This window comes from Hyperolius riggenbachi, chromosome 10 (assembly GCF_040937935.1).
Source record: "Hyperolius riggenbachi isolate aHypRig1 chromosome 10, aHypRig1.pri, whole genome shotgun sequence".
Lineage (NCBI taxonomy): Eukaryota > Metazoa > Chordata > Amphibia > Anura > Hyperoliidae > Hyperolius > Hyperolius riggenbachi.
In genome coordinates, this window is record NC_090655.1 from 278298631 (window position 1) to 278319249 (window position 20619).

The window sequence follows — 20619 nt, forward strand, 5'->3', positions numbered from 1 at the left end:
GGTATTCTGCACATTATCAGCTGTATGGGGTGTAACAGGAGATGTATAGAGATAGTGCTGCTATTCTGCACATTATCAGCTGTATGGGGTGTAACAGGAGCTGTATAGAGATAGTGCTGGTACTCTGCACATTATCAGCTGTATGGGGTGTAACAGGAGCTGTATAGAGCTAGTGCTGGTATTCTGCACATTATCAGCTGTATGGGATGTAACAGTAGCTGTATAGAGATAGTGCTGGTACTCTGCACATTGTCAGCTGTATGGGGTGTAACAGGAGCTGTATAGATATAGTGCTGGTACTCTGCACATTATCAGCTGTATGGGGTGTAACAGGAGCTGTATAGAGATGGTGCTGGTATTCTGCACATTATCAGCTGTATGGGGTGTAACAGGAGCTGTATAGAGATAGTGTTGGTACTCTGCACATTATCGGCTGTATGGGGTGTAACAGGAGCTGTATAGAGATAGTGCTGGTACTCTGCACATTATCAGCTGTATGGGGTGTAACATGAGCTGTATAGAGATAGTGCTGGTACTCTGCACATTATCAGCTGTATGGGGTGTAACAGGAGCTGTATAGAGATAGTGCTGGTATTCTGCACATTATCGGCTGTATGGGGTGTGACAGGAGCTGTATAGAGATAGTGCTGGTACTCTGCACATTATCGGCTGTATGGGGTGTAACAGGAGCTGTATAGAGATAGTGCTGGTACTCTGCACATTATCGGCTGTATGGGGTGTGACAGGAGCTGTATAGAGATAGTGCTGGTACTCTGCACATTATCAGCTGTATGGGATGTAACAGGAGCTGTATAGAGATAGTGTTGGTACTCTGCACATTATCAGCTGTATGGGGTGTGACAGGAGCTGTATAGAGATAGTGCTGGTACTCTGCACATTATCAGCTGTATGAGGTGTAACAGGAGCTGTATAGAGATAGTGCTGGTACCCTGCGCATTATCAGCTGTACGGGGTGTAACAGGAGCTGTATAGAGATAGTGCTGGTACTCTGCACATTATCAGCTGTATGGGGTGTAACAGGAGCTGTATAGAGCTAGTGCTGGTACTCTGCACATTATCAGCTGTATGGGGTGTAACAGGAGCTGTATAGAGATAGTGCTGGTACTCTGCACATTATCAGCTGTATGGGGTGTAACAGGAGCTGTATAGAGTTAGTGCTGGTACTCTGCACATTATCAGCTGTATGGGGTGTAACAGGAGCTGTATAGAGATAGTGCTGGTACTCTGCACATTATCAGCTGTATGGGGTGTAACAGGAGCTGTATAGAGATAGTGTTGGTACTCTGCACATTATCGGCTGTATGGGGTGTAACAGGAGCTGTATACAGATAGTGCTGGTACTCTGCACATTATCAGCTGTATGGGGTGTAACAGGAGCTGTATAGAGATAGTGCTGGTATTCTGCACATTATCAGCTGTATGGGGTGTAACAGGAGCTGTATAGAGATAGTGCTGGTACTCTGCACATTATCAGCTGTATGGGGTGTAACAGGAGCTGTATAGAGATAGTGCTGGTATTCTGCACATTATCAGCTGTATGGGGTGTAACAGGAGCTGTATAGAGATAGTGCTGGTACTCTGCACATTATCAGCTGTATGGGGTGTAACAGGAGCTGTATAGAGATAGTGTTGGTACTCTGCACATTATCAGCTGTATGGGGTGTAACAGGAGCTGTATAGATATAGTGCTGGTACTCTGCACATTATCAGCTGTATGGGGTGTAACAGGAGCTGTATAGAGATAGTGCTGGTACTCTGCACAGTATCAGCTGTATGGGGTGTAACAGGAGCTGTATAGAGATAGTGCTGGTATTCTGCGCATTATCAGCTGTATGGGGTGTAACAGGAGCTGTATAGAGATAGTGCTGGTACTCTGCACATTATCAGCTGTATGGGGTGTAACAGGAGCTGTATAGAGATAGTGCTGGTACTCTGCACATTATCGGCTGTATGGGGTGTAACAGGAGCTGTATAGAGATAGTGCTGGTATTCTGCACATTATCGGCTGTATGGGGTGTAACAGGAGCTGTATAGAGATAGTGTTGGTACTCTGCACATTATCAGCTGTATGGGGTGTAACAGGAGCTGTATAGAGATAGTGTTGGTACTCTGCACATTATCGGCTGTATGGGGTGTAACAGGAGCTGTATAGAGATAGTGCTGGTACTCTGCACATTATCAGCTGTATGGGGTGTAACAGGAAGCTGTATAGAGATAGTGCTGGTATTCTGCACATTATCAGCTGTATGGGGTGTAACAGGAGCTGTATAGAGATAGTGTTGGTACTCTGCACATTATCAGCTGTATGGGGTGTAACAGGAGCTGTATAGAGATAGTGCTGGTATTCTGCACATTATCAGCTGTATGGGGTGTAACAGGAGCTGTATAGAGATAGTGCTGGTATTCTGCACATTATCAGCTGTATGGGGTGTAACAGGAGCTGTATAGAGATAGTGCTGGTATTCTGCACATTATCAGCTGTATGGGGTGTAACAGGAGCTGTATAGAGATAGTGCTGGTACTCTGCACATTATCGGCTGTATGGGGTGTGACAGGAGCTGTATAGAGATAGTGCTGGTACTCTGCACATTATCGGCTGTATGGGGTGTAACAGGAGCTGTATAGAGATAGTGTTGGTACTCTGCACATTATCAGCTGTATGGGGTGTGACAGGAGCTGTATAGAGATAGTGCTGGTACTCTGCACATTATCAGCTGTATGGGGTGTAACAGGAGCTGTATAGAGATAGTGCTGGTACTCTGCACATTATCAGCTGTATGGGGTGTAACAGGAGCTGTATAGAGTTAGTGCTGGTACTCTGCACATTATCAGCTGTATGGGGTGTAACAGGAGCTGTATAGAGATAGTGCTGGTATTCTGCACATTATCAGCTGTATGAGGTGTAACAGGAGCTGTATAGAGATAGTGCTGGTACTCTGCACATTATCGGCTGTATGGGGTGTAACAGGAGCTGTATAGAGATAGTGCTGGTACTCTGCACATTATCAGCTGTATGGGGTGTAACAGGAGCTGTATAGAGATAGTGCTGGTACTCTGCACATTATCAGCTGTATGGGGTGTAACAGGAGCTGTATAGATAACGTGCTGAGTGCTTAGTTGTGGACCCAGAAGAGGATATAAGTGTCGGGGTGCAGATTGTAGGCGGAGCTCTGCAGTGATGGGCTGATGAAGCCCAGAAATCCAAACTGCTAAAAGTACACTTGAAGTGTGAGGTATGTAGAGGCTGCCATATTTATTTTCTTATAAACAATATCAGCCTGGTATTCTGCTGATCTCTTTGGTTGCAGTTGTGTCTGTGTATATAGTGGACATAGGAGTATAGTAGGGATTAAATTATGAGCTCCTTTGAGGACAGTCAGTGACTTGACTATGTACTCTGTAAAGCCCAAACTATTAACCTTCCCTTCCTCCGATACAGGGGACTATACTACAGTTCAGGTGTTTTCAGGGCCTTAGGGGCCACGTTCGCAGCAATCACCTGTGCGACCGGGCCCGGGGTCCCTGAGGGGCCCGCTCGTCCTCCCAACGTACTGCGTGGGGGGCAGTGACACGTGCAGCAGCAGTGGATGAGGGGTTATCAATTACTCACTTTGCCGGGAGCCAGCGACGTGTGTACTACAAACGTCTTCCTGTCCTGCGTTCCAAGCTCACAGTAACAGCACCCCCTAGGGTGAAGAGGAAGAAGTAAATAGAAGCAGCACATGGATCCCGGCAAAATGAGTAATTGATGAACCCTCAGCCCCCAAGCTTGTGTGTGTGACCACTGCATCCTCCCTCCATCTGGCTACCTATACTGAGGCACCTATCCCTGACTATCTATACTGAGGCATCTATCCCTGACTATCTATACTGAGGCGCCTATCCCTGACTATCTATACTGAGGCGCCTATCCCTGACTATCTATACTGAGGCACCTATCCCTGGCTATCTATACTGAGGCACCTATCCCTGGCTATCTATACTGAGGCACCTATTCCTGGCTATCTATACTGAGGCACCTATTCCTGGCTATCTATACTGTAGCACCTATCCCCGGCAATCTATACTGTAGCACCTATCCCTGGCTATCTATGCTGAGGCACCTATTCCTAGCTATCTTTACTGAGTCACCCATCCCTGGCTACCTATACTGAGGCACCTATCTCTGACTATTTATACTGAGGCACAATCCCTGACTATCTATACTGAGGCACCTATCCCTGGCTATCTATACTGAGGCACCTATCCCTGGCTATCTATACTGAGGCACCTATCCCTGGCTATCTATACTGAGGCACCTATCCCTGGCTATCTATACTGAGGCACCTATCCCTGGCTACCTATACTGAGGCACCTATCTCTGACTATTTATACTGAGGCACAATCCCTGACTATCTATACTGAGGCACCTATCCCTGGCTATCTATACTGAGGCACCTATCCCTGGCTATCTATACTGAGGCACCTATCCCTGGCTATCTATACTGAGGCACCTATCCCTGGCTATCTATACTGAGGCACCTATTCCTGGCTATCTATACTAAGGCATCTATCCCTGGCTATCTATACTAAGGCACCTATTCCTGGCTATTTATACTGAGGCACCTATCCCTGGCTATCTATACTGAGGCACCTATCCCTGGTTATCTATACTGAGGTACCTAATCCTGGCTATCTATACTGAGGCACCTATCCCTGGCTATCTATACTGAGGCACCTATTCCTGGCTATCTATACTGAGGCACCTATTCCTGGCTACCTATACTGAGGCACCCATCCCTGGCTATCTATACTGAGGCACCTATTCCTGGCTATCTATACTGAGGCACCCATTCCTGGCTATCTATACTGAGGCGCCCATCCCTGGCTATCTATACTGAGGCATCTATCCCTGACTATCTATATTGAGGCATCTATCCCTGACTATCTATACTGAGGCACCTATCCCTGGCTATCTATACTGAGGCACCTATCCCTGGCTATCTATACTGAGGCACCTATTCCTGGCTATCTATACTGAGACACCTATCCCCGGCTATCTATACTGAGGCACCTATTCCTGGCTATCTATACTGAGGCACCCATCCCCGGCTATCTATACTGAGGCACCTATTTCTGGCTATCTATGCTGAGGCATCTATCCCTGGCTATCTATACTGAGGCACCTATCCCTGGCTATCTATACTGAGGCACCTATTCCTGGTTATCTATACTGAGGCACCTATTCCTGGTTATCTATACTGAGGCACCTATCCCTGGCTATCTATACTGAGGAACCTATCCCTGGCTATCTATACTGAGGCACCTATCCCTGGCTATCTATACTGAGGCACCCATCCCTGTCTATCTATACTGAGGCACCTATCCCTGGCTATCAATACTGTAGCACCTATTCCTGGCTATCTATACTGACGCACCTATTCCTGGCTATCTATACTGAGGCATCTATCCCTGGCTATCTATACTGAGGCACCTATTCCTGGCTATCTATACTGAGGCACCTATCCCTGGCTATCTATACTAAGGCACCTATTCCTGGCTATCTATACTGAGGCACCTATTCCTGGCTATCGATACTGTAGCACCTGTTCCTGGCTATCTATACTGAGGCACCCATCCCTGGCTATCTATACTGAGGCACCTATCCCTGGCTATCTATACTGAGGCACCTATCCCTGGCTATCTATACTGAGGCACCCATCCCTGGCTATCTATACTGAGGTACCCATTCCTGGCTATCTATACTGAGGCACCCATTCCAGGCTACCTATACTGAGGCAACTATCCCTGGCTATCTATACTGAGGCACCTACTCCTGGCTATCTATACTGAGGCACCTATTCCTGGCTATCTATACTGAGGCACCTATCCCTGGCTATCTATACTGAGGCACCTATTCCTGGCTATCTATACTGAGGCACCCATCCCTGGCTATCTATACTGAGGCACCTATCCCTGGCTATCTATACTGAGGCACCTATTCCTGGCTATCTAAACTGAGGCACCCATCCCTGGTTATCTATACTGAGACACCCATCCCTGGCTATCTACACTGAGGCATCTATTCCTGGTTATCTATACTGAGACACCCATCCCTGGCTATCTATACTGAGGCATCTATCCCTGGCTATCTATACTGAGGCATCTATCCCTGGCTATCTATACTGAGGCACCCATCCCTGGCTATCTATACTGAGGCATCTATCATGCGGGTGATAAATGAATCAGGCTCACCTGTAACAATGGAATCTCATGATTGGGCACCTCTGCATCTGCCATGGCTCTGTGTACAGCACACACACTCTCAGGGACTTCTGGGTAATGGCAGCCAGTGGGCGGTGGAATTATGACATCATACATGCATGTGTGAGGCTAGGGTCGCCATTTTAGAGACTGGCAGGAGGTATCCATACATAGTACTGTCTGCCCTTACTATGTATGAGTCATGTAGAGTGGGCAGTTATCAGATGTATAGGAGTTTTATACCTCTGTACACAGGGAAATATTCAGAACACAATTATGTGGTGAACTTATGGCCACAAAAGACGACATTAGCACAAATGTAATTACAGTTTATTCTCTGCTGCCATCTAGTGATCAGTTGTCAGAATTGCACTTGATAGTTATTTCTTAACCCCTACACTGCCAGCTTTTTTTTAAGGACAACTGTAGTGAGAAGTATACGAAGGCTGCCATATTTATTTCCTTTTAACCTTTACCAATTTCCCGGAAGCCCTGCTGATCTATTTGGCTGCAGTAGTGTCTGAATCACACCAGAAACAAGCATGCAGCTAGTCTTATCAGAATTGACAGTAATGTCAGAAACACCTGATCTGCTGCATGCTTGTTCAGGGTCTATGGCTAAAAGTATTAGAGGCAGAGGATCAGCAGGATGCCAGGCAACTGGTATTGTTTACAAGGAAATAAATATGGCAGCCTCCATATCCCTCTCACTTCAGTTGTCCTTTAATGCTACACACCAGTCCCAGTTATGTTAGAATTGTGTTGATTGACTGTCTTGCCCAAATCTACATAAAGCAGAAGCCGAAACTAGTTAGCAGGGATGATCAAAGAGATTCCTCCGCACACCTTCCATAGAGTAAAAGCAGTCCTTTTTATCAAATAATCTTAGAAAAATAGCAAAAATACAACAGCATGCAAGCTGACGCGTTTCTGACCCTACCGGGTCCTTAGTCGTAGCTAATGTGATAATCACAAGGGATCTTAACTACCTGGAGGCCACACCCCCTAACCACCACACCTACACAGGTGACTAACATGTTTAAAGGAGAATACCCCTGGTGGGAGAGGAGTGGGATAAGGGGGTGTGGCCTCCAGGTAGTTAAGATCTACGACTAAGGACCCGGTAGGGTCAGAAACGCGTCAACTACCTGGAGGCCACACCCCCTAACCGCCACACCTACACAGGTGACTAACATGTTTAAAGGAGAATACCCCTGGTGGGAGAGCAGTGTGCTCCAGCATATTGTACATAAACCTACATACATACATTAAAATTACATTTAAAAAGACACCATCATAATAGTGGGGCCAACCTACTATTTTTTTAATTAACGTAACCCCTAGAGCAAAAAGAGGGCGGGGGGGGGGGGGTTATGTTAATTAACAAATAGTAGGTTGGCCTCACTATTATCATGGTGTCTTTTTAAATGTAATTTTAATGTATGTATGTAGGTTTATGTACAATATGCAGGAGCCCACTCCTCTCCCACCTGGGGTTTTCCCCTTTAAACATGTTAGTCACCTGTGTAGGTGTGGCGGTTAGGGGGTGTGGCCTCCAGGTAGTTGACGCGTTTCTGACCCTACCGGGTCCTTAGTCGTAGATCTTAACTACCTGGAGGCCACACCCCCTTATCCCACTCCTCTCCCACCAGGGGTATTCTCCTTTAAACATGTTAGTCACCTGTGTAGGTGTGGTGGTTAGGGGGTGTGGCCTCCAGGTAGTTAAGATCCCTTGTGATGTATCACATTAGCTACGACTAAGGACCCAATAGGGTCAGAAACGCGTCAGTTTGCATGCTGTTCTATTTTTGCTATTTTTCTAAGATGATTTAATAAAAAGGACTGTTTTTACTCTATGGAAGGTGTGAATCTCTTTGATCATCTCTGCTGCCTTAGGGCTGGCTGCCATTGCTCCAGCACCCTTCAGCACGGTACACGGCACGTATATTTGGGGGAGGTTGAGCTGTTACTTTTTGTTTTTTGATACATAGTTAGCAGGGATGTCACTGAAGTGAAAATACATTTGAGATTATTGATAATTATCACAATGAGTATGATACAGAAAATTGGTATTTAAAAAAAAAACGATATCGTAAAATGGACTAATAAGATCTTGCAGTGAGAGCAAATTTGTACTAAACATATTTAGATGTCGAAGGCTCAGTAATGTGGGGGAGACAATAACGCCTATAGACAGCAGGCAGAAGTAGTTTTGTGCTTAAATTCCTTTACACATCAATGGCAAATAACAGATTTCCATAATAGCCTAAAGATGGCCACACACTGTACAATAAAATCACCAAATTTCCAAGCAATTCGATAAAATGGTTCTCGGTGCTAAAATTAAAATCCGGCAGCCATCCTATGAAAGAAAGTTTATACTTACCTGCGCTGCCTTGTCCCTGGAAGCCAATCCGAAGACCCCGCATCACCTGACTTTACAATCTAACTCCTTACTATTGTTATATCCCCCCAGCCAGAGACCTCAGGCCTAGATCAGGACTCTGCTGTAGGGAATCAATGTCCTTACTATTGTTATATCCCCCCAGCCAGAGACCTCAGGCCTAGATCAGGACTCTGCTGTAGGGAATCCATGTCCTTACTATTGTTATATCCTCCCAGCCAGAGACCTCAGGCCTAGATCAGGACTCTGCTGTAGAGAATCAATGTCCTTACTATTGTTATATCCCCCCAGCCAGAGACCTCAGGCCTAGATCAGGACTCTGCTGTAGGGAATCAATGTCCTTACTATTGTTATATCCCCATCCAGAGACCTCAGGCCTAGATCAGGACTCTGCTGTAGGGAATCAATGTCCTTACTATTGTTATATCCCCAGCCAGAGACCTCAGGCCTAGATCAGGACTCTGCTGTAGGGAATCAATGTCCTTACTATTGTTATATCCCCAGCCAGAGACCTCAGGCCTAGATCAGGACTCTGCTGTAGGGAATCCATGTCCTTACTATTGTTATATCCCCCAGCCAGAGACCTCAGGCCTAGATCAGGACTCTGCTGTAGGGAATCAATGTCCTTACTACTGTTATATCCCCAAGCCAGAGACCTCAGGCCTAGATCAGGACTCTGCTGTAGGGAACCAATGTCCTTACTATTGTTATATCCCCAGCCAGAGACCTCAGGCCTAGATCAGGACTCTGCTGTAGGGAACCAATGTCCTTACTATTGTTATATCCCCATCCAGAGACCTCAGGCCTAGATCAGGACTCTGCTGTAGGGAACCAATGTCCTTACTATTGTTATATCCCCATCCAGAGACCTCAGGCCTAGATCAGGACTCTGCTGTAGGGAATCAATGTCCTTACTATTGTTATATCCCCAGCCAGAGACCTCAGGCCTAGATCAGGACTCTGCTGTAGGGAACCAATGTCCTTACTATTGTTATATCCCCCAGCCAGAGACCTCAGGCCTAGATCAGGACTCTGCTGTAGGGAATCAGTGTCCTTACTATTGTTATATCCCCCAGCCAGAGACCACAGGCCTAGATCAGGACTCTGCTGTAGGGAATCAATGTCCTTACTATTGTTATATCCCCAGCCAGAGACCTCAGGCCTAGATCAGGACTCTGCTGTAGGGAATCAGTGTCCTTACTATTGTTATATCCCCAGCCAGAGACCTCAGGCCTAGATCAGGACTCTGCTGTAGGGAATCAGTGTCCTTACTATTGTTATATCCCCAGCCAGAGACCTCAGGCCTAGATCAGGACTCTGCTGTAGGGAATCAGTGTCCTTACTATTGTTATATCCCCCAGCCAGAGACCTCAGGCCTAGATCAGGACTCTGCTGTAGAGAATTAATGTCCTTACTATTGTTATATCCCCCCAGCCAGAGACCTCAGGCCTAGATCAGGACTCTGCTGTACAGAATCAATGTCCTTACTATTGTTATATCCCCCCAGCCAGAGATGTCAGGCCTAGATCAGGACTCTGCTGTAGGGAATCAATGTCCTTACTATTGTTATATCCTCCCAGCCAGAGACCTCAGGCCTAGATCAGGACTCTGCTGTAGAGAATCAATGTCCTTACTATTGTTATATCCCCAGCCAGAGACCTCAGGCCTAGATCAGGACTCTGCTGTAGGGAATCCATGTCCTTACTATTGTTATATCCCCAGCCAGAGACCTCAGGCCTAGATCAGGACTCTGCTGTAGGGAATCAATGTCCTTACTATTGTTATATCCCCAGCCAGAGACCTCAGGCCTAGATCAGGACTCTGCTGTAGGGAATCAGTGTCCTTACTATTGTTATATCCCCAGCCAGAGACCTCAGGCCTAGATCAGAACTCTGCTGTAGGGAATCAGTGTCCTTACTATTGTTATATCCCCAGCCAGAGACCTCAGGCCTAGATCAGGACTCTGCTGTAGGGAATCAATGTCCTTACTATTGTTATATCCCCCAGCCAGAGACCTCAGGCCTAGATCAGGACTCTGCTGTAGGGAATCAATGTCCTTACTATTGTTATATCCCCAGCCAGAGACCTCAGGCCTAGATCAGGACTCTGCTGTAGGGAATCAGTGTCCTTACTATTGTTATATCCCCAGCCAGAGACCTCAGGCCTAGATCAGGACTCTGCTGTAGGGAATCAGTGTCCTTACTATTGTTATATCCCCAGCCAGTGACCTCAGGCCTAGATCAGGACTCTGCTGTACAGAATCCATGTCCTTACTATTGTTATATCTCCCAGCCAGAGACCTCAGGCCTAGATCAGGGCTCTGCTGTAGGGAATCAATGTCTTTACTATTGTTATATCCCCAGCCAGAGACCTCAGGCCTAGATCAGGACTCTGCTGTAGGGAATCAGTGTCCTTACTATTGTTATATCCCCATCCAGAGACCTCAGGCCTAGATCAGGGCTCTGATGTAGGGAATCAATGTCCTTACTATTGTTATATCCCCAGCCAGAGACCTCAGGCCTAGATCAGGACTCTGCTGTAGAGAATCAGTGTCCTTACTATTGTTATATCCCCAGCCAGAGACCTCAGGCCTAGATCAGGACTCTGCTGTAGGGAATCAGTGTCCTTACTATTGTTATATCCTCCAGCCAGAGACCTCAGGCCTAGATCAGGACTCTGCTGTAGAGAATCAGTGTCCTTACTATTGTTATATCCCCAGCCAGAGACCTCAGGCCTAGATCAGGACTCTGCTGTAGGGAATCAGTGTCCTTACTATTGTTATATCCTCCAGCCAGAGACCTCAGGCCTAGATCAGGGCTCTGCTGTAGAGAATCAGTGTCCTTACTATTGTTATATCCCCAGCCAGAGACCTCAGGCCTAGATCAGGACTCTGCTGTAGGGAATCAGTGTCCTTACTATTGTTATTTCCTCCAGCCAGAGACCTCAGGCCTAGATCAGGGCTCTGCTGTAGAGAATCAGTGTCCTTACTATTGTTATATCCCCAGCCAGAGACCTCAGGCCTAGATCAGGACTCTGCTGTAGGGAATCAGTGTCCTTACTATTGTTATATCCCCCCAGCCAGAGACCTCAGGCCTAGATCAGGACTCTGCTGTAGAGAATCAGTGTCCTTACTATTGTTATATCCCCAGCCAGAGACCTCAGGCCTAGATCAGGACTCTGCTGTAGGGAATCAATGTCCTTACTATTGTTATATCCTCCAGCCAGAGACCTCAGGCCTAGATCAGGGCTCTGCTGTAGGGAATCAATGTCCTTACTATTGTTATATCCCCAGCCAGAGACCTCAGGCCTAGATCAGGGCTCTGATGTAGGGAATCAATGTCCTTACTATTGTTATATCCCCAGCCAGAGACCTCAGGCCTAGATCAGGACTCTGCTGTAGGGAATCAGTGTCCTTACTATTGTTATATCCTCCAGCCAGAGACTTCAGGCCTAGATCAGGGCTCTGCTGTAGGGAATCAATGTCCTTACTATTGTTATATCCCCAGCCAGAGACCTCAGGCCTAGATCAGGGCTCTGATGTAGGGAATCAATGTCCTTACTATTGTTATATCCCCAGCCAGAGACCTCAGGCCTAGATCAGGACTCTGCTGTAGGGAATCAATGTCCTTACTATTGTTATATCCTCCAGCCAGAGACCTCAGGCCTAGATCAGGACTCTGCTGTAGGGAATCAATGTCCTTACTATTGTTATATCCCCCCAGCCAGAGACCTCAGGCCTAGATCAGGACTCTGCTGTAGGGAATCAGTGTCCTTACTATTGTTATATCCTCCAGCCAGAGACCTCAGGCCTAGATCAGGGCTCTGCTGTAGGGAATCAATGTCCTTACTATTGTTATATCCTCCAGCCAGAGACCTCAGGCCTAGATCAGGGCTCTGATGTAGGGAATCAATGTCCTTACTATTGTTATATCCCCAGAGCCAGAGACCTCAGGCCTAGATCAGGACTCAGCTGTAGGGAATCAATGTCCTTACTATTGTTATATCCCCAGCCAGAGACCTCAGGCCTAGATCAGGACTCTGCTGTAGGGAATCAATGTCCTTACTATTGTTATATCCCCCAGCCAGAGACCTCAGGCCTAGATCAGGACTCTGCTGTAGGGAATCAATGTCCTTACTATTGTTATATCCCCAGCCAGAGACCTCAGGCCTAGATCAGGACTCTGCTGTAGGGAATCAGTGTCCTTACTATTGTTATATCCCCAGCCAGAGACCTCAGGCCTAGATCAGGACTCTGCTGTAGGGAATCAGTGTCCTTACTATTGTTATATCCCCAGCCAGTGACCTCAGGCCTAGATCAGGACTCTGCTGTACAGAATCCATGTCCTTACTATTGTTATATCTCCCAGCCAGAGACCTCAGGCCTAGATCAGGGCTCTGCTGTAGGGAATCAATGTCTTTACTATTGTTATATCCCCAGCCAGAGACCTCAGGCCTAGATCAGGACTCTGCTGTAGGGAATCAGTGTCCTTACTATTGTTATATCCCCATCCAGAGACCTCAGGCCTAGATCAGGGCTCTGATGTAGGGAATCAATGTCCTTACTATTGTTATATCCCCAGCCAGAGACCTCAGGCCTAGATCAGGACTCTGCTGTAGAGAATCAGTGTCCTTACTATTGTTATATCCCCAGCCAGAGACCTCAGGCCTAGATCAGGACTCTGCTGTAGGGAATCAGTGTCCTTACTATTGTTATATCCTCCAGCCAGAGACCTCAGGCCTAGATCAGGACTCTGCTGTAGAGAATCAGTGTCCTTACTATTGTTATATCCCCAGCCAGAGACCTCAGGCCTAGATCAGGACTCTGCTGTAGGGAATCAGTGTCCTTACTATTGTTATATCCTCCAGCCAGAGACCTCAGGCCTAGATCAGGGCTCTGCTGTAGAGAATCAGTGTCCTTACTATTGTTATATCCCCAGCCAGAGACCTCAGGCCTAGATCAGGACTCTGCTGTAGGGAATCAGTGTCCTTACTATTGTTATTTCCTCCAGCCAGAGACCTCAGGCCTAGATCAGGGCTCTGCTGTAGAGAATCAGTGTCCTTACTATTGTTATATCCCCAGCCAGAGACCTCAGGCCTAGATCAGGACTCTGATGTAGGGAATCAGTGTCCTTACTATTGTTATATCCCCCCAGCCAGAGACCTCAGGCCTAGATCAGGACTCTGCTGTAGAGAATCAGTGTCCTTACTATTGTTATATCCCCAGCCAGAGACCTCAGGCCTAGATCAGGACTCTGCTGTAGGGAATCAATGTCCTTACTATTGTTATATCCTCCAGCCAGAGACCTCAGGCCTAGATCAGGGCTCTGCTGTAGGGAATCAATGTCCTTACTATTGTTATATCCCCAGCCAGAGACCTCAGGCCTAGATCAGGGCTCTGATGTAGGGAATCAATGTCCTTACTATTGTTATATCCCCAGCCAGAGACCTCAGGCCTAGATCAGGACTCTGCTGTAGGGAATCAGTGTCCTTACTATTGTTATATCCTCCAGCCAGAGACCTCAGGCCTAGATCAGGGCTCTGCTGTAGGGAATCAATGTCCTTACTATTGTTATATCCCCAGCCAGAGACCTCAGGCCTAGATCAGGGCTCTGATGTAGGGAATCAATGTCCTTACTATTGTTATATCCCCAGCCAGAGACCTCAGGCCTAGATCAGGACTCTGCTGTAGGGAATCAATGTCCTTACTATTGTTATATCCTCCAGCCAGAGACCTCAGGCCTAGATCAGGACTCTGCTGTAGGGAATCAATGTCCTTACTATTGTTATATCCCCCCAGCCAGAGACCTCAGGCCTAGATCAGGACTCTGCTGTAGGGAATCAGTGTCCTTACTATTGTTATATCCTCCAGCCAGAGACCTCAGGCCTAGATCAGGGCTCTGCTGTAGGGAATCAATGTCCTTACTATTGTTATATCCTCCAGCCAGAGACCTCAGGCCTAGATCAGGGCTCTGATGTAGGGAATCAATGTCCTTACTATTGTTATATCCCCAGAGCCAGAGACCTCAGGCCTAGATCAGGACTCAGCTGTAGGGAATCAATGTCCTTACTATTGTTATATCCCCAGCCAGAGACCTCAGGCCTAGATCAGGACTTAGCTGTAGGGAATCCATGTCCTTACTATTGTTATATCCCCAGCCAGAGACCTCAGGCCTAGATCAGGACTCTGCTGTAGGGAATCAATGTCCTTACTATTGTTATATCCCCAGCCAGAGACCTCAGGACTAGATCAGGACTCTGCTGTAGGGAATCCATGTCCTTACTATTGTTATATCCTCCAGCCAGAGACCTCAGGCCTAGATCAGGACTCTGCTGTAGGGAATCAGTGTCCTTACTATTGTTATATCCCCCCAGCCAGAGACCTCAGGCCTAGATCAGGGCTCTGCTGTAGGGAATCTATGTCCTTACTATTGTTATATCCTCCAGCCAGAGACCTCAGGCCTAGATCAGGGCTCTGATGTAGGGAATCAATGTCCTTACTATTGTTATATCCCCCAGCCAGAGACCTCAGGCCTAGATCAGGACTCTGCTGTAGGGAATCAATGTCCTTACTATTGTTATATCCCCAGCCAGAGACCTCAGGCCTAGATCAGGACTCTGCTGTAGGGAATCAATGTCCTTACTATTGTTATATCCCCAGCCAGAGACCTCAGGCCTAGATCAGGACTCTGCTGTAGGGAATCCATGTCCTTACAATTACTCAGTCCTAAATGAGGGAAGACGAGACCGCAGAGGAGGGGGTGTAGCAATTTGTGGCAAAACAACTCTGCAGCTCAGAGCCCTGAATGTTGGCTCAACAAAGTCTTTTGAATGTATAGGTGCCCAGATCTCAGCTGGTAAAGGCTTCAAAATTTTAGTGGTTTATCGTCCCCCCGGAGATGCTGACCCATTCCTACAGGAATTCTCAGAACTTCTGGCAATGCTAACTCTGTCTTATCCGAGATGGATAATCCTTGGTGACTTCAACGTCTGGGCTGATGACACTCAATCACAAAATGCAAATGAACTAATAAATCTCATGGGTGGACTAGGCTTCACACAAGTTGTAAAATCAGCTACCCACAGAGGAGGGCATACGCTAGACTTACTGTTCCACCTTGGAATGGACATTAGTAACATAACAGTAACCCCAGTGGTGTGGTCAGACCATCACATAATACAGTTTACTATTGAACATCACCCTATCAAGCAGCTCCCTAAAGAAACAATCAAAATCCGTCCCCTGAATAAATTAACACCGGAGAGGATAACTGCCAACCTGGATTTTACAAATCTGCTCCACAGTCAAATGGACCCAAACACTCTAGTAACCCAGTACAACAACACGATATATGAAACACTGGACAGTATTGCCCCATGGCGCACCAAATCGGCAACCAAAAAGCAGAAAGCTAATTGGTTTGACAAAACCATCATGGATCTAAAAAAGAAAGGGCGCAGACTTGAAAGACAGTGGCGTAAATCAGGGTCTGAGGAGCACAAATCGAACCTAATTTAGCACCTCAGACAATACCAACAAGCAATAACCAAGAAAAAAAATCAGACTTTATCTCGCACAAAATATCTACAGCCAACAACAGAGCTGGTCAACTCTTCCACACAGTGGAATCACTCTGCAATCCTTCCTGCCTAAAAGCCCCAACCACATTCTCCAGGGAAAGGTGTGAAGAATTCTCTGCCTTCTTCACAAACAAGGTGTCTACCATCCGTGCCAGCATTACACCAACATCAATTGACCACTGGACTTTGCATCTGCCTACTACCGTACCACCATGGCAAGTCTTTGACACTCTGAGTGTAGAAGATTTTGGAATTCTCATTCAAAGTCTCCGCCCCACTACCTGCGACCTGGATCCTGGCCCAACTGGATCCTTAATGCAGTGCCCAGCGCTGTTCAGGCCAGCACTTCACAAAATCACTCAGTGCTCCTTGCAAAGTGGACTTTTCCCAGAAGAACTAAAGAAAGCAATCATAAAACCCCTCTTGAAGAAACCATCACTAGATCCTGATTCTGTAACCAACTACAGACCTGTTGCGAACTTACCATTCCTATCAAAAGTTATCGAGAAAGTAGTCGCCAACCAGCTGGAAGCCAGGCTAACAGATAACAACATCTTTGATAATTTTCAGTCAGGATTCAGGAAAAGGCACAGCACTGAAACAGCATTAGTCCGAGTAATGAATGATCTACTTACTGCAAGGGACAAGGGTGATTGCTCAATTTTGATTCTTCTTGACTTGTCTGCAGCATTTGATACTGTGGATCATGAAATACTAATCCAGCGACTGAAGAATTACTGTGGCCTAAGGGGTACTGTTCTTAGCTGGTTTCAGACCTTCCTATCTGGCAGGACACAGCAAGTATGTCTGGGCACACACTACTCTAATCCAGTGCCACTTCCCTATGGAGTTCCACAGGGTTCTGTACTATCACCATTACTCTTTGCAGTCTACCTGCTCCCACTGGGCAAAATAATCCAGAACTATGGTTTAGGATACCATTGTTATGCAGATGACACACAACTGTATCTGTCCTTCAAGCCTGGCACCCAAGACCCACCAGCATCCATAAATGCGTGTCTAGTGGATTTACAAAATTGGATGAACACCAGCTGGCTGAGGCTGAACTCTGACAAAACAGAGGTGTTGGTGGTAGGTGGTCCACACATGATGGATAAAGTTCAAAACGCTCACCACCTCAAACTAGCAATTGGGGGAGATACTGTACAGTATAAAGACTCTGTGCGAAACCTTGGGGTGATCCTGGATGGAAATCTAAAACTCAGACAGCAGATATCAGCTGTCGTCAAGTCTTCCTTCTTCCATCTAAGAAATATAGCGAAAATCAAACACCTTATCCCAGCTGAAGACCTACCTGCCCTGGTTCATGCATTTGTATCCTCCCGCCTAGACTACTGCAACGCCCTGTTCATCGGATCTACAGAAAAGGTTCTGCGCCCCTTAAAGCTAGTACAGAATGCTGCAGCCAGACTCCTAGCCAATGCCCCCCGCAGCTCACACATCACCCCAGTACTGCAATGCCCCCCGCAGCTCACACACCACCCCAGTACTGCAAACTCTTCACTGGTTGCCAGTAAAATGGAGAATTAATTTTAAGATCTGCCTGCTGACATTCAAGGCTCTACACCACATGAGACCCAAATACATAGCGGATCTATTGGAACTTTATGCCCCTCCACGCACCCTCTGCTCTGCCAACAAGATGAAGCTGGTTATTCCCAGGATACACTTAACATTTGGTGCTCGGGCCTTTTCCTACGCAGCCCCTACTCTATGGAACTCACTTCCACAATCAGTACGAGAGGCTCCCTCTCTGGACAGCTTTAAAAAAAGGCTAAAAACTCACCTCTTTTCCCTAGCCTTTGAGACTGCATAATGCAGGGTCACAGCGCTTTGAGTCCCCAGGGAGAAAAGCGCTATATAAATATTATTGTTATTGTTGTTATATCCCCCCAGCCAGAGACTGCAGAGACTCCTTAGTAGGAGAGGGATCAGTTGATCAGGTCGATCAGCTGATGCCAGCGTGGTTACTGATTGGCTGAGTGGCGCAGGGCGGCGCAGAGGAGCGCTGCAGTATATATAGATCTTGCTGGTCAGTCTCTGGTTGTCTGCCGTTGCGAATACTTACGTGTGAGCACTCAGACCTCAGTCAGATCCCACAGTGTGTTAGAACCAGGTGGACTACTGCTGTATTATACTTTAGACCAGTTCCGGGGTGTTGAGACCAAGGACCTCACACCCAAGCTTAGGATCACTGCGTCATTGCTGTGTTATACTTTAGACCAGTTCCGGGGTGTTGAGACCAAGGACCTCACACCCAAGCTTAGGATCACTGCGTCATTGCTGTGTTATACTTTAGACCAGTTCCGGGGTGTTGAGACCAAGGACCTCACACCCAAGCTTAGGATTACTGTGTCATTGCTGAGTTATTATCTAGACTAGTTCCTGGGTGTCGAGACCAAGGACCTCACACCTCAGACTAGGACTGTGCTTTATATCTGTTATGACTATTTGCTCTGTTGACCTCTCTCTTGCTTTCTGATTCGATACCTCTGCATATCTGCCTACCTGTTGCCAAACCCTGCCTATACCCGGTTACCGAATCAGCCTTCTGTCTCTGTACCTTATCTGCTCGTGTGTTGCCGACCTGGCCTGCCCGACCCTCCAGGCTGTCACTCATCCCTTGAGTGCTCAGTCTATCTGTACTAGCTGTGACACTATTCCACCAAGTGTCAGTTAGCTATTAGGACTCCTGCTCCTCAGAGAGTCCGGCCTGCTAGCAGCCAGTGGCCTCTACTCCTCTGGAGTCCCCTGGCTGCAGTACAGTCTATGATCTGATCACCAAGTATCACTGGTTGCCAGGTTCTCTCTATTCCCTCTCTCAAGGAGATAGTCCCTGCACAGCCGAAGGCCACTTGCCCCTCAGGTGGTTCCTGGCCGAGCTGCCTGATTCTCCCGCCTCACGGGAGATAGCCTACAGTTACACCAAACACTTACACTTCATTGGGTGTCCAGAGGTTAGTCATACTTGTATTATTTGTGATTCTGCAGATCATCCATAATCAAGTATACATCTGTATTATTGATGATTCTGCAGATCATCAATAATCAGATTCGCTCTGTGTGCTGACACCAATCGTTACAGGGATATAACAATAGTAAGGAGACCGATTCTCTACAGCAGAGTCCTAATCTAGGACTGAGGTCTCTGGCTGGGGATATAACAATAGTAAGGACACTGATTCCCTACAGCAGAGTCCTGATTTAGGCCTGAAGTCTCTGGCTGGGGATATAACAATAGTAAGGACACTGATTCCCTACAGCAGAGTCCTGATCTAGGCCTGAGGTCTCTGGCTGGGGGGATATAACAATAGTAAGGACATTGATTCCCTACAGCAGAGTCCTGATCTAGGCCTGAGGTCTCTGGCTGGGGGATATAACAATAGTAAGGACATTGATTCCCTACAGCAGAGTCCTGATCTAGGCCTGAGGTCTCTGGCTGGGGGATATAACAATAGTAAGGACATTGATTCTCTACAGCAGAGTCCTGATCTAGGCCTGAGGTCTCTGGCTGGAGGATATAACAATAGTAAGGACATTGATTCCCTACAGCAGAGTCCTGATCTAGGCCTGAGGTCTCTGGCTGGGGGATATAACAATAGTAAGGACATTGATTCCCTACAGCAGAGTCCTGATCTAGGCCTGAGGTCTCTGGCTCTGCTGTAGGGAATCAATGTCCTTACTATTGTTATATCCCCAGAGCCAGAGACCTCAGGCCTAGATCAGGACTCTGCTGTAGGGAATCAATGTCCTTACTATTGTTATATCCCCAGAGTCCTGATCTAGGCCTGAGGTCTCTGGCTGGGGGATATAACAATAGTAAGGACACTGATTCCCTACAGCAGAGTCCTGATCTAGGCCTGAGGTCTCTGGCTGGGGGATATAACAATAGTAAGGACATTGATTCTGTACAGCAGAGTCCTGATCTAGGCCTGAGGTCTCTGGCTGGGGATATAACAGTAGTAAGGACATTGATTCCCTACAGCAGAGTCCTGATCTAGGCCTGAGGTCTCTGGCTGGGGGATATAACAATAGTAAGGACATCAGTGTTCTCCCCAGAATTTTTTCCCAGCCGGGTGGCATAAAAAAGTAGCCGGGTGGGGCAATATGAGAGAATGCAGGGCTGGTGCTTCTTTGCACAACTCTGCTTATAGTAGAGGGGGAGGTGAGCCAATGACAGCCGGGTGCTCACAATTACTAGCTGGGTGGAGCACCCGGCTAAAAGAGCCTGGGGAGGACACTGGACACTGATTCTCTACAGCAGAGTCCTGATCCAGGCCTCAGATCTTTGGCTTAGATTTGTTAAAAAAAAATAAATGCAAAACTGACACGTCTGAATAAAAAACATGAAT

At 47.0% G+C, this 20619-nt stretch overlaps 1 protein-coding gene across 1 annotated transcript in view; it reads right to left on the reverse strand.

Annotated features, from left to right (window-relative positions):
- Nucleotides 1-20619, reverse strand: part of LOC137537233 (zinc finger protein 850-like) — an 81633-nt gene that overhangs the window by 21191 nt on the left and 39823 nt on the right. Inside the window, exons 8-9 of the mRNA XM_068259328.1 lie at nt 6256-6335; nt 3632-3707 (exon numbers count right to left, since the gene is read on the reverse strand). Coding sequence (XP_068115429.1) covers nt 3632-3707; nt 6256-6335 — 156 coding nt within the window. The remainder of the gene's footprint in view (nt 1-3631; nt 3708-6255; nt 6336-20619) is intronic.